The 15010-nt window shown below is 44.5% G+C and overlaps 1 protein-coding gene across 1 annotated transcript; it reads left to right on the forward strand.

Moving 5' to 3' along the window:
• Window positions 1–1441: 1441 nt before the first annotated feature.
• Window positions 1442–11797, forward strand: MTRES1 (mitochondrial transcription rescue factor 1; the record flags this gene model as incomplete). The annotated part of the gene is made up of 3 exons (XM_080700207.1): window positions 1442–1914; window positions 5634–5706; window positions 11618–11797. Exons 1-3 carry the CDS (start codon window positions 1445–1447, stop codon window positions 11795–11797), a joined length of 723 nt encoding a protein of 240 aa, XP_080556333.1. The 5' UTR covers window positions 1442–1444.
• Between the last annotated feature and the right edge of the window lie 3213 nt (window positions 11798–15010).

The raw sequence follows: 15010 nt of genomic DNA on the forward strand, positions 1-15010 counted from the left end.
ATATAATTGCTCTTTTGAGCTTTGTGATTAATGGAGAATAGGAAGGAAAAATCATGAGATTCATTATCAAAGAACTCATAAGTATAACCTTGAGACAGTCATTTGTAGATTCAAAGCCTGAAGATATTGACCTTGGTGAAACTCTTATCACCAACTCCTGGTCTCTGAAACCATGTTGGTGTACTCGTAGAGGGCTGCCACTATCATGTTTCTTTTTATTTTTTTGCGGGTCTGGGGGTGGAACCCAGGGGCGTTCTACCTCCAAGCTACACCCCCTGCCCTATTTTTTATTATTTTGAAACCGGGTCTCAGTGAGTTGCAAAGGGCCTCACTAAGTAGCTGAGGCTGTCTGCGAACCGCTATCCTCAGGTCTCAGCCTCCCAAATGCTGGGATTACAAGCCTGCACCACCATGCCCGGCTTATCATAATGTTTCTGCTGCATTTGAGGTAACTAGGAATTGATTGCGATGTGGCATGTCTGCACCTCAGTGCCTCTAAAAATGATTACATAGTTTATAGTCTCTTCTCTGCTTGCCGAGGCCTCTGTTAAACGGTGGAAAGGAGACATAAAAGGAGGTAGAATTCACATCTCTGATTTGCTCATTCCTAACTGATTTGCTATGGTTTGAGTTTGAAATAAAGTTAAGTTTCCCTGTGGATTTTATGAAGTCATGATCTGCTTGGCAGTGTGAATATTGAAAGGATGTAGCATCAGCCAATAAACAGTCTTTCCACATTTTTTTAAGTCACTGACATTACCTTGAGAGGCTAAGACAGGAGGAATGTGGGTCCACAGCCAGCTTCAGCAACTTGGTGAGGCTGTCTGCAACTTAGTGAGATCTCTTTCAAAATAAAAGAATAGAGCCTGGCATGGTTGTGCATGCTTGTAATCCTAGCATTTGGGAGGCTGTAGCAGGAGGATCTGGGTTCACAGCCATCCTTAGCTACTTAGTGAGGCCCTTTGCAACTCAGTGAGACCCTGTTTCAAAAAAAAAAAAAAATAGGGCTGGGGATGTAGTTCCAAGGTAGAGTGCCCCTGGATTCCATCCCCAGTACCACAAAAAATAAAAGTAGCGCTGGGTGTGTATCTTGGAGGCAGAATGCCCCTGGGTTTCATTCCCAGTATCATGCACACACAAATCATTGACGTTATTGTTAATATTTTTCAGTAGCAATCAGTGAGTAGAACCAGTGTTTTCACACAAATTACTGTCTTCTTAAACCTTCATGACAACCCTATGAGCCAAGTACATTAATCACACCATGGTATGGCATGGCCCTCGGCAGGTTAAGACTGATAAGGCTTTCATGGAGAGCTGAAGTCCATTATTAGATATGAAGTGCTCTTGGCTTGTGTGTATGATTTTGTTATAAGAATGCCATGATACTGCACTTGTGAAATGAAGCTGAATTGTCTGTCGTTTGTTTCAGATCATATGCACCATGGCTATGACAAGTGCCAGGTTGCTCGCTGGCATTGTAAGAAAGCCAGATGCCTGGATTGGACTCTGGGGTGTGCTTCAAGGGACACCGTCTTCACACAAACTCTGTGCTTCCTGGAATCGATACTTATATTTTTCTAGTACCAAGTTAAATGCATCAAATTATAAAACATTTTTCCGTAATATTTTCTCTCTAAGACTCCCAGGGCTTTTAGTATCTCCAGAATATAGTTTTTCATTTTCCCCAAGACTCAAAAGTAATATAAGCTCTAAAAAATCCACTAAAAAGACTCTGCAAAAAGTAGAAGATGAAGAGGACTCTGATGAGGAGGGGGATCATGAGAGCAGTGAACAGGAAGAGGAGCTTGAGGATGACCCTACTGTGACCAAAGACTACAAAGATGTGGAAAAGGTTGTGCAGTCTTTTCGATATGATCTTATCCTGAAGACAGGCCTTGATATTGGGAGAAAGTAAGTATGACGTGAGCTTTATTATAAGCTCCCTCATCTGGTTGTCTTAATGCAGCATTACAAATCACTCAGCCTATATTATGCTGAAGAATAACCACAGATATGAAAGGACTGTATAGGTAACTTGTTTCAATTATTTCATTTTATAGATGAGAAAACTGATTCCTTAAGAAGTCAAGTGACTGTCTGCAAATCCCATGTGCCATATTTCCTTGATTCTAAGACAATTGAGTGTATGATGAGCCACTGATTTAATAACAGCTTCTTGAGGAGAAAAGGAATCGCCATATTAGATGCATGTAGCAAGCATAAAAAGCACCTGGACTTGACAAATGCTGCCATTTGAGAAGGTACCTCTCAAAATCAATAGCAGGAACATAAGGTGGTGGTTAAGGACACAGGCGCTCAAGCCACACTGTTGGGGTTTCAATCCAGATTCTGTCTGACCTGGGGCATGTTACTAAAATTCTCTGTGCCTCTGTTTCCTCATCTGTAAAATGGGATAACAGAAACTCCTTTAGGATAGCTGCTAGAATTAAATATTTATCTAAAACACAACAGTTCCTAACACATAGTAGGTACTCTATGTATTACCTATTATAGAGAAAATAACTGTTCATATGTAGTACATAGAAATATTAAGTATAACTTTCAAGATTTCTTTAATATGCTCATCCTTCCCACTAGACTAATTATAACAGTGAACCTTGTTTAGCAATCGTTGATCATGTGCATGCTGCATACAAGGTAAGAATTGTGGTATAAATAAATCCAGAAAGCTGGGCATGGTGGCACACGCTTGTAATCCCCGCGCTTGGGAGGCTGAGACAGGAGGATCGCATGGGTTCGGAGCCAGCCTCAACTACTTAGGCTCTCAGCAACTTAGTGAGACCCTGTTTCCAAATAAAATATACAAAAGGTCTGGGAGTATAGGTTGGAGGTAGAAAGCCTCTGAGTTCCACCCCCAGTACCACCAATAAATAAATAAATTATAAATAAATAAATCCAGAAAGATATCCTTAGCATTCATATCTTTATGGCCTAATTAATGGCATAGTTTAATTTTTTAATCCGTGAAGTTTAAGATACTAATAAAGATGTCCCTGAAACTGGGTTTGGTGGCATGTGCTCATGGGAGGCTGAGACAGGAGGATCTGGGTTCATGGCCAGCCTCAACTGCTTAGTGAGGCCCTCCACAACTTAGTGAGACGCTGTTTCAAAATCTAAGCCGGGCGTGGTGGCGCATGCTTGTAATCCCAGCATTTGGGAGACTGAGACAGAAGGGTTGCGGTTCGAGGACAGCTTCAACTACTTAGTGAGGCCTTTTGCAACTCAGTGGGACCCTGTTTCGAAATAAAGAATAAAAAATAGAGCCGGGCATGGTGGTGCACGCTTGTAATCCCAGCATTTGGGAGGCTGAGACAGGAGGATCACGGTTTGAGGATAGCCTCAGCTACCTAGTGAGGTCCTTTGCAACTCAGTGAAACCCTGTTTCAAAATAAATAATAAAATATAGGGCTGAGGGTGTAGCTCGCAGGTTGAATGCCCCTGTGTTCCATCCCCAGTACTGCCCAAAAAAAAAAAAAAAAAATCTAAGACACAATTAAGTGTTAAAGAATAAAAAATTGATCAGAGGTGTAGCTTAGAGGTAGAATGCCCCTGGGTTCCATCCCTAGCACCACACACAAAAAACAAAAAAAAAAACCCAGAAGATTTCTCTGAGCTCATGGGCCCACCTCTTGGCACCTAATCAGGATTTGTTGAACACTTTCTAAAATGTGGGTACTCAGTGGGGCCTTTCCTTTCTCAGAGTAGTAGCTGCTGCTCTTTTATTGAGTTGAATCTGAAATGTCAGTTACCTGGGGTCAGATCATCAAAAGGAAAGTTCATTGAGTTTTGTCTGTATCCTCCTTTGGTAGGTTGTCCTGTGGTTTAAATTTAGAGATGAGCAGCTGTAGGTTGCAATTCCCAACATCAGTGTGGGCTGACACAGAGGTCTCTCCCTCCTCCCAGGACTGGGGATTGAACCCAGATCCTCATGTATGCTGGGCAAGCATTGTACCACAGAGCCACAACTCCAGCCCTGACAGAGGTTTCTTACTGGCCTTTACATATGTGGTGCCTGGTTTTTCTCTCAGAGTACAAAGCGGGCATCCAAGGGAAAAGAAGTGCATACTCACTTTAATCATGTGAATTGCTGGGATATGGCCATGTGGTCACTGCACAGGGTATATAAAGCTTGATATGCATCATAAAACTTCTCACAGCTAGGTGTTGTGGCTCACTAGCCTATAATCACAGAGCTTGGGGGTCTGAGGCAGGAGAATCTCAAGATCAAGGCCAGGCTGGAAATCTAGTAAGATCCTGTCTCAAAAATAAAAAGTGATCAGCGTGGTGGTGCACGCTTATAATCCCAGTACTTGGGAGGCTGAGACAGGAAGATCGTGCAGGTTTGAAGCCAGCCTCAGTTACTTAGGCTCTCAGCAACGTAGTGAGACTCTGTTTACAAATAAAATATAGTTTTGGGAGTGTAGCCCAAAGGTAGAACACCCCTGGACTCGATCCCCAGTACCACAAAAAATAAAAATAAATAAAAATATGAAAAAGGGCTGGTGATAAGAGCTCAGTGGTAGAAAACCCTTGGTTACATCCCCTGTACTGCAAAGAAAAAAAGAAAACCCTCCTATAAAGTCCCATCCTATGAACAACCCAACAGCACTAGCAGATCTTTGCAGCAGCTCAGCATTAATTCAGAAGTGCCCTTGGGTCTCCCCATTTTATTTTATTTTATGTATGTATGTATTTATTCATTTAGCAGTACTGGGGATGGAACCCAGGGGCTTTCTACCTCTGAGCTACACCCCCATTCCTATTTTTATTCTTTATTTTTTTTATTTATTTTATTTTATTTTTTGGTACTGGGGGTGGAAGCCAAGGGCTTTCTTCTACCTCTGGGCTATACTCCTAGACCTTTTTTTTTTTTTTTTTTTTTTTTTTTTTTTTTGGTGGTACTAGGGTTCCTGGAAGCCCTTTTACCTCCGGGCTACACTCCCAGACCCATTTTCTATTTTTTATTTGGAAACAGGGTCTCTTAAGCCAGCGAGATCCTCCTGTCTCTGCCTCCCAAGCGCGGGGATTACAAGTGTGCACCACCACGCCTGGCCTCCCCGACCTATTTTATATTTTATTTGGAAACAGGGTCTCACTGAGTTGCTGAGAACCTCACTAAGTATCTGAGGCTGGCTTTGAACCTGTGAGATCCTCCTGTCTCAGCCTCCCAAGCACGGGGATTACAAGCGTGCAGATTACAAGCATGTACCACCATGCCCTGCTGGTGCTGCTGCTGCTTCTTTTTTTTTTTTTTTTTTTTTTTTTGCGGGTCTGGGGATGGAACCCAGGGGCATTCTACCTCCGAGCTACACCCCTGCCCGATTTTTTATTCTTTGAAACAGGGTCTCACTAAGTTGCAGGGGGCCTCACTAAGTAGTAGCTGAGGCTGTCTGCAAACCGCGATCCTCCTGTCTCAGCCACCACACCCTGCTGGCCTCCCCATTTTAGATACATTCAGGCAAAATTGACTTTCACTTTCCCAATACTCAAACTGGAGATTTTGTGGAGATCACTGTTAAATATTAATGACAGTGTTTTTTTGAAGCCTATGAAATTATTTTGAATATATTTCTATTTTAATACACTTTTGCTTTTTTTTTTTTTAATAGCAAAGTGGAAGATGCATTCTACAAAGGTGAACTCAGACTGAATGGGGAGAAATTATGGAAGAAAAGCAGAACGGTGAGACATTAAACCTTTAATGACAGCCAGATATTTTTATCTGTTGCTCTGCCAATACTCAGTGCCACCTCAGGTGTCCCTTGGGCTCCTTACTCGGGGTGAGCAGTGCTCCTTACCCTTTCTGGGGTCCTTTGTGGTTCCCATCATATTGGTGGGAGTAACCAACAGGCTTCAGTCACACAGGCCACATTCTCTCTTGCACCTTAATGAACTATTAGAAAGAGTATTGTAGGATAAGCTACCATCAGGAGCGGCAACAATCTATTAGTTAAACTTTCAGGATATAAGTGTTAGCCTTCCAGGGACTCATATTACCAAGAAACATGTGATCCATGTAGAGATGTTCTTTGTCCTTTGGCCTGGTGTTATCTCAGCAGATGTGAACATCTGTTCAGTTCAGTAGTACCTGCTGAGCACTGGCTTGTGTACACACACACACACACACACACACACACACACACACACACGGCAGCTTGAAAAAAAGATGTTCTATAATTTATGTCCTCTCTTCCCCCCCACACACCTTTATTTATTTTGGTACTGGGGATTGAACCCAGGCAAATTCTATCTCCAAGATATACTCCCAGCCCTTTTTAGTTTTTAATTTGAAACAAAGTCTTGCTAAGTTGCTGAGACAGGCATCAAACCTGTGACCCTCCTGTCTCAGCCGTATAATTATATAATATATAATTAATTTTTGTGTGTATGTGTGCCAGGTGTGGTGGCACATGCCTATAATCTCAGTACTTGGGAGGCTGAGACAGGAGATCACAGGTTCGAGGACAGCCTCAACAAGTAGTTAGACTCTCATCAATCTAGCAAGACCCTGTTTCCAAATAAAAACAAAATAAGGCTGGGGGTGTAGCTCAGAGGTAGAATGCCTCTGGGTTCAATCCCCAGTGCCACACATACACACACACACACACACACACACACACACACCCCAAATTGTGGCTGTATGAATCAAACCTAGGATCTTGTACGTGTTAGGCAAGCAATATATATATATATATATATATATATATATATATATATATATATATTTTTTTTTTTTTTTTTTTTTTTTTTTTGCGGCGCTGGGGATAGAACCCAGGAGCATTCTACCTCCAAGCTACACCCTCAGCCCTATTTTTTATTCTTTATTTAGAAATAGGGTCTCACTGAGTTGCAAAGGGCCTCACTAAGTAGCTAAGGCTGGTTGCGAACCTGTGATCCTCTTATCTCAGCCTCCCAAATGCTGGGATTTCAAGCGTGCACCACCACGCCCGGCTAGGTAAGCACTTTATGACATCTATATCCCCAGGCCCCCAAAAAGAGAACAGTGTTATGCATAGGCTGCCAGACTGACTTCAAACTCAAGATCCTCTTCCCTCAGCCTTCTTCGTGTGTGTGCGTGTGTGTGTGCGTGCGCAAGTGCGAGTAAGAGATACTTGGGATTGAGCCCAGGGGCATTCTAGATCCAAGCTCCACCCTTATCCCTATTTTATTTTTATTTTTGGTACAGGGTCTCACTAAGTTGGTGAGCTTTTCACTACTTGCTATTTATTTATTACTAGAGACTGAGCCTAGAGGCTCTATCTCCAAGCTACACTTCTAGCCCCCCTTTTAAATTTCAATTATTCATTTTGGTACTAGAGGCTGAGGCCAGGGTCATTCTACTTCAAAGTTACAGTCCCAGCCCTATTTATTTATTTATTTATTTATTTATTTATTTTCATTTTTGGAGATAGGGTCTTGCAAATTTGCTGAGGCTGGCCTCAATTAAAATATATATTTTGGCTGGACATGGTGGCAAATGCTTGTAATCCTAGTACTCGGGGGGTTCGAAGCCAGCCTCGGCTACTTAGTGAAGTCCTCCACAACTTAGTGAGACCCTGTTTCAAAATAAAAGAATAAGCCGGGCGTGGTTGCGCACGTTTGTAATCTCAGCATTTGGGAGACTGAAACAGGAGGATTGTGGTTTGTGGCCAGCCTCAGCTACTTAGTGAAGCCTTTTGCAACTCATTGAGACCCTGTTTCAAAATAAAGAGTAAAAAATAGGGCTGGGGTGTAGCTTGAAGGTAGAATTCCCCTGGGTTCCATCTATAGTACTGCAAAAAATAAATAAGTAAATAAATAAATAAAATAGGGCTGAGGCTGTAGCTCGGAAGTAGAATGCCCCTGGGTTCCATCCACGGTACCATGCGGGGGAAATATTTGGAAACATAAGACCTGTGAGAAATTGGAAGATGTCGTGTGGAGGAACAACGTTTCACAGAAGTTAGATACACCTTCGGGGTGGTTTTTATTTTCTTTTATTTCCCCTGGAGTTGGGGGATACCAGCCACCTCCTATCGCTCTGGAACACAGGACAGCAAGGCTGTTAGCCCTGCATCAGGGTGAGCACTGAGGTCCTCGGTCCTTGTGGCTGGGATCGTACAGGTCCTTGCAGCAGTGTGGACAGGAGGGGACGCCCCCGTACTTGTCTCATTCCCCCGTCACAAGAGTTGGCTCTCTCTGCCAGCCCTTCAGCTGGCAGGTTCAGACTAGTGGGTAGGCCATGTTCCATGAGCTGCACAAAACCAGGTGCATAGGCCCTTCTCTGCCCTAATACCTTTCTTCTTATCCACAGGCAAGACATGGAAGGAATGACCACTCCCTGAATACCCTGCCCCTCTGCTGGGGCCTCATTGACAAGCCCATAAGCCTATTTTTTCTGCCTGTGCTTTGAGATATTGTTAACTACAGCCTAATTGCTGCTGTTTCATTCTGCCTTGGGTGTTCTGTTGTCTCAATTGCCTTCCAGATTTCTCCTGAGGGTCAGTAAAGGCAGAGGGCAGTATTAACACTCAGCTGTCTTGTTACTAGGAAGCCTGGTAGCCATAGAAACTGCAGCTAAGGGGAGATTTGAAATGTAGATATTTGGAACAGCCAGTAATCCCAGCCAGTTTTGCTTTGTGTCTGCTAAAAGACAAGGCCTAGGAGAAGAATAAAGAATGCAGCGCCTTCCTTGGCCCACTCCCTGGGGCCGGTGCCTGGCTGCTGGCCCTGAGGGTCAGGTGCTTGTCTGATGCTGCAGCTCCAACCCTGGCTGCTTGCAGCTGAGCAGAGCATTTCTGTGAGCTGCAAACCAAGTAAGACCCAGATTGCTGTAGGTCTGGTGGCTATTGACACAAACAGGGGGCCCAAGCATGGGGGTTGATGCCTTCCTAGATAAGTCTCTCCCTGAAATCAGCTGGACAAAGGAGAAACATCCCTTCCCTAGCCTCTGCCTAGGAGAAAACCCCCAGACTTGCTCTTTCATCTATGTACTAGCTGCACAGTATATTAATAAGAGGATACAAAGAAGATTGCCCTTTTTGGGGGGAGTCTGGGGATGGAATCCAGGGGCATTCGTCCTCCAAGCTACACCCCCTACCCTATTTTGTATTCTTTATTTTTAAACAGGGTCTCACTAAGATGCAGAGGACCTCACTAAGTAGCTGAGGCTGGCCGCAAACTGCGATCCTCTCTCAGCTTCCCAAATGCTGGAATTACAAGTGTGCGTCACCACGCCTGGCTTAGAAGATTGCCTTTTCTGTGTATACTTCCCATTTGTCTTTTAAATTTTATATTGTGCTGGGCATGGTGCACACCTGTAATCCCAGTATATGGGAAGCTGAGACAGAAAGATCATAGATTCGAAGTCAACCTCAGCAGTTTAGTGAGACCCTCAGCAACTTATTGAGATCCTGTTTTAAAATAAAAATTAAGCCAGGCATGGTGACACATGCCTATAATCCCAGAACTTGGGAGGCTAAGACAGGAAGATCACAAGTTCAAGGACAGCCTCAGCAAGTACTGAGCCTTTCATCAACCTAGTGAGACCCTGCTTCAGAATAATAAAATAGGGATGAGGGTGTAACGTGAAGGTAGAATGCCCCTGGGATCAATCCTTAGCACTACACACAACAAAAAAAGGGGCTGGGAGTGTAGCTCAAAGGTAGAATGTCCTTCAGTTCTGTCCCCAGGACCACATATTCACACGCATGCACACAGTAGAATCTTGTATTTCGGATTGAACTACAGGAGAGCAAGACACCTCTAGATGATGCCTGGGTCAGTCCATTTTCCATACCTCTGGGGAGAGCAATCTTGATGCCTGGCTGTGACAGGAGCCTCTGTGTCCCAGCCTTTAGGGGAGGGAGTTACTGGTTGAAAATCTGCCCCTGTGTGAGTTTTACATCCAGCTACTCCAGCGCCTGGATTCACCAGTGCAGCATGGTGACTAGCAGTATGGTGCCCGTGTTGCAGACTAAAATATTGGTCCTGCAGAGGGCTTGAGTGAGAAAAGAACAGATAGGGCTTGCCCTTGTGAGGAACAAATGTTTTGACAGTTTGAAGTTAATGTCTGCCATAGAGAACATAATTGGAAAATAAGGTAGCCGAGCGTGGTGGCACACTCTTTTAACCCCAGCATTTGGGAGGCTGAGACAAGAGGATTGTGGTTTGCCGTCAGCCTCAACTACTTAGTGAGGCTCTTTGCAACTCAACGAGACTCTCTTTCAAAATAAAGAATAAAAAATTAGGGCTGAGGGTGTAGCTCACAGGTAGAATGCCCCTGGGTTCCATCCCTAGTACTGAAAATATATATATATATATATATGGCTGGGGGTGTAGCTTGGAGGTAGAATACCCTCGGATCCATTCCTAGTACTGCAAAAAAAAAAAAAAAAAGGAAAAGAAAAGAAGGTAAAAGACAGCATTTGACATTATGGTTCTTAAACTCAGGCTCTTGAACAAGCTCTTAAGTAGTTACGTGTGAGCCGGATGTGGTGGCCCACACCTGTAATTCCAGTGTTTGGGAGGCTGAGACAGGAGGATTGCAGGTTCATGGCCAGCCTCAACAACTTAGGCCTTCCACAACTTAGTGAGACCCTATTTCAAAATAAATAAGTAAATAAAACGGGGTATAGCTCAGAGGTAGAATGCCCCTGGGTTCAGCCCCCAGTCTCCACACACATACAAAAGCCATATGTTCCCTCTGAGAGCCCATAGACCATACATAGGGTTGTTCCTTCCATTGGATGCACTCGGGAGGCCAGCCCAGTCACCTGGCTTGTGTTTTAGGAGAAGCAGCAGCATGTGGCACTCGGAGCTGTTTGGTCTCTTCTTGAGTGTCTGAAAACATCCCCTGAGATCCAGAGCCACCGGAGGAACACAGACCCACACCTATGTTGGCCTCTCCACATCCTCAGCACAGCCCTGCATCCTCGGCCATGGGCCTTGGAGCCAAACGACTGCCCTGTGCGGGACTGGCTAAAGCCAGAGCTCCCTTCTGGGCAAGAAAGAGCTGGACCTCAGCCTCTAACCCCGAATCTGCGGCCAGCGCTGCATTCCACCTTTGAGTGGAAGCTGGCCTCCTTATGATTATGTGGCATCACTGGGGTCCACTAACACTGGAAAAGCATTTCTTCCATTTCTCTGCAGCTAACATGGTTCCACAGTGACTAATTTCCAGCAAATTGCCCCATCCCCATTTTATGTAGATCACCTGGGTTAAAAATCAACGAAAGCATGGCACTGGAAAGTGTCCTCCCGTGTGTGTAGTCATTTCTGGGCGCATACTAAGACTGCGCCCACTTGCTTTGTCTCTTGCCAGTGTTCCCAAAACAAATGTGTCAAATCAAATATTTGCTTAGGTTGCCCATTCGGCGTATCTGCAGTGCCCCACATAGAGACCGTCCACAGTGGCCAGTTGTGTTGGTCTGCAGGATGGACAGGGGCCACTTTCCAGCCCCTCCATGCGAGGCACAAGGCTGTTGGTTTCAGAGGAGCGGGGCTCCTTTCTCAGCCGTCCTCTGGATGGCGATCACCAGGGGAGTCGCACACGGGAGTGTCTGCTGTGGCCTGGGGTCCCAGAATGTAATACAGGCTCTGTGTTTATTTTCAGGTGAAAGTGGGAGACACATTGGATCTTCTCATTGGGGAGGACAAAGAAAGAGAAACAGAGACAGTGATGCGGATTCTCCTGAAAAAAGTGTTTGAAGAGAAGACTGAAAGTGAAAAGTACCGAGTGCTGTTACGACGGTGGAAAAACTTAAAGTTGCCCAAGAAGAATGTGTCCAAATAAGTGGATTGCTATTAACCGTGAAGCTGCTTTCTAGCGGGGGAGGAGCCAACATAAAAGGAGGACATTTTTCCTAAAATAAAGTTTCTCTTAACATTTGTGGAATCTGCTGAGCATTTTGTGAAAATTTAAGTCCATCCCTCGAGACGCTTCCTGGCAGGTCCCTCCAGGGCTGGATTTGAACTCCTGTCCCCTCATCAGGAGAACCTCTGCCCGGCGTGAGATGTGTGCCAAAGGGACAAAGCCTAGAGAGGGTTTTAATGTCTTGGTCCCACATTAACTACCTCATCAGTCAGTATAAAATCAACTGCCTTGTTTCTTAGTGCTTTACTTATTTATTTATTTAATTTATTTTTGTGGTAGTGGGGGTAGAACCCAGGGGCTTTTCTACCTCTGGACTATACTCCCAGACTTTTTTTTTTTTTTTTTTTTTTTTTTTTTGTGGTACTGGGGGTGGAACCCAAAGGCTTTCTACCTCCAGGCTATACTCCCAGACCTATTTTATATTTTATTTCAAAACAGGGTCTCACTAAGTTGCTGAGAGCCTCACTAAGTAGCTGAGGCTGGCTTCGAACCTGTGCGATCCTCCTGTCTCAGCCTCCCAAGCGCGGGGATTACAAGCGTGCGCCACCATGCGCGGCTCTCCCAGACCTATTTCATATTTTATTTGGAAACAGGGTCTCACTAAGTTGCTGAGAGCCTCACTAAGTAGCTGAGGCTGGCTTCAAACCTGTGCAATACTCCTGTCTCGGCCTCCCAAGTACTGGGATTACAAGTGCACCACCATGCCTGGCTCTTGTTTTTTGTTTTGTTTTGTTTGTTTGTTTGTTTGTTTGTTTGTTTGTTGGGGGTCTGGGGATGGAACCCAGGGGCATTTGACATTCAAGGTACACCCCCTGCCCTATTTTTTTATTCTTTATCTTGAAACAGGGTCTCACTAAGTAGCTGAGGTTTTCTGTGAACCGTGATCCCCCGGTCTCAGCCTCCTGAATGCTGGGATTACAAGCGTGCACACCACACGTGTGTGTGTGTGTGTGTGTGTGTGTGTGTGTGTGTGTGTGTGTGTGTTACTGAGGATGGAACCCCAGAGGCTTTCTACCTCCACGCTACATTCTCAGACCTATTTTTATATTTTATTTGGGAACAGGGTCTCACTAAGTTGCAGAGGGCCTCACTAAGTAGCTGAGGCTGTCTGCGAACCACAATCCTCCGGTCTCAGCCTCCCAAATGCTGGGATTACAAGTGTGCACCACCATGCCCGGCTTTATTTTTTATTTTGAAACAGGGCCTAAATTGCTGAGGCTAGCTTTGAATCTGCAATCCTGTGTCAGCCTCCCAAGTGCTGGGATTACAAGCATCTGCTACCACACTTAATTCCACTCATCTTCTGAATTACTAACACATGGGCCTTAATTCCCTTCAATTTGTCTTCAGAAATCTGGATGGGTAAAGTTCCAGTTAGTTTCATCTAGGCTAAGGTTCATTTGAAATTGTTTTAAGCGGTCAATAAGGCTGCCGGAGACTTGTTTGGGGATTTTGTTTGTTGTATAAGGCTGCCGGAGACTTGTTTGGGGATTTTGTTTGTTGTACTAGGGGTTAGATTCAGAGGAATTCTATCTCCAAGCAGCATCCAGCCCTTTTAAGTTTTAAATTTTGAACCCAAGCTGAGTGCAATCCTAGTACTTGGGAGGCTAACACAGGAGGATTGCAGGTTCAAAACTGTCCTCAAAAACTTAGCTAAGAAAACTGGGCGTGGTAGTGCACGCTTGTAATCCCAGCATTTAGGAGGCTGAGACAAGAGGATTGCAGTTCACCCACCGGCTCAGCTACTTAGTGAGGAGGCCCTTTGCAACTCAGTGAGACCCTATTTCAAAAAACAAAGAATAAAGCCAGGTGTGGTGGCTCATGTTTGTAACTCCAGCATTCAGAAGGCTGAGCCTGGAGGATTGAGGTTTGCGGACAGCCTCAGCTACTTAGGAAGGCCCTCTGCAACTTAGTGAGACCCTGTTTCAAAATAAAGAATAAAAAATAAATAGGGCTGGGGGTGTAGCTCGAAGGTAGAATGCCCCTAGGTTTCACCCCCAGTACTGCAAAAAGAATTAAAAAATAGCATGGGCTGGGGTGTGTGGCTCAGAAGTAGTATGCCCCTGGGTTCCATTCCCAGTACCACGCAAAAAAAAAAAAAAAAAAAAAAAAAAAAAAAGGCGGGCGTGGTGGCACACGCTTGTAATCCCCGCACTTGGGAGGCTGAGACAGGAGGATCACACGGGTTCGAAGCCAGCCTCAGCTACTTAGTGAGGCTCTCAGCAACTTAGTGAGACCCTGTTTCCAAATAAAATAGAAAAAGGTCCGGGAGTATAGCCTAGAGGTAGAAAGCCTCTGGGTTCCACCCTAGTACCACCAAAAAAAAAAAAAAAAAAAAGTAGGTTCTCAGCAACCTAGTGAGACCCTGTTTCTAAATAAGAAATAAAATTGGTCCGGTGGTGTAGCTTGGAGGTAGAATGCCCCTGGGCTCAATTATAACAACCAAACCAACCATTTAACAACATCCCCAAAAAGCATTATAAAAGGCACCAAATCTATACAAAACAGCACTACTAGAGAGACATACTCCCACAACTGATGAGAGTCACCAGGTTCCAAATGCTAGCCTTTGGAAAGGTCAGCTCCAAGTAAAGACTTGTTAGACTGTGTCCCACCAGAAAAGACCGGCTGCCCAGGCTCTTTTCCTTGGCATCCAGGAATTCCTGAGAATCAGAGTGGATTGACAGTGAGACATCTGCTGCCCAAAACAGCCGGCACTTGGGCCCAGGCATCTGAAATTACTCACCAGCTCATTTTTTCAGAACACTCAGGAGAACTGATTTTTATTTGAAAACGTAAACTCTTGGGGCAAAATAATATATATGGTACAGTGTAACCAACTATTTTTCTGTTTTACCACTTGACGATTTGGCTTTACTGAGTCAGTAGTAAAAGTAGTACATTTAATTCCCATGAATTACTTACTTATTATAATTTAGAAGATTATATAGCCATACATTTTTTCATCCCCTTCTCCCTGCTTTTTTCCCTGTGCCATCTCCCTCTCTTGACTCTCTTTAGAAAGTGATTAGAAAGCTAAGATGGAGTCGGGCGTGGTGGCGCACGTTTGTAATCCCCACACTTGGGAGGCTGAGTCAGGAGGATCACACAGGTTCGAAGCCAGCCTCAGCT

The sequence above is a fragment of the Muscardinus avellanarius genome, assembly GCF_963383645.1.
Source record: "Muscardinus avellanarius genome assembly, chromosome: 8".
Lineage (NCBI taxonomy): Eukaryota > Metazoa > Chordata > Mammalia > Rodentia > Gliridae > Muscardinus > Muscardinus avellanarius.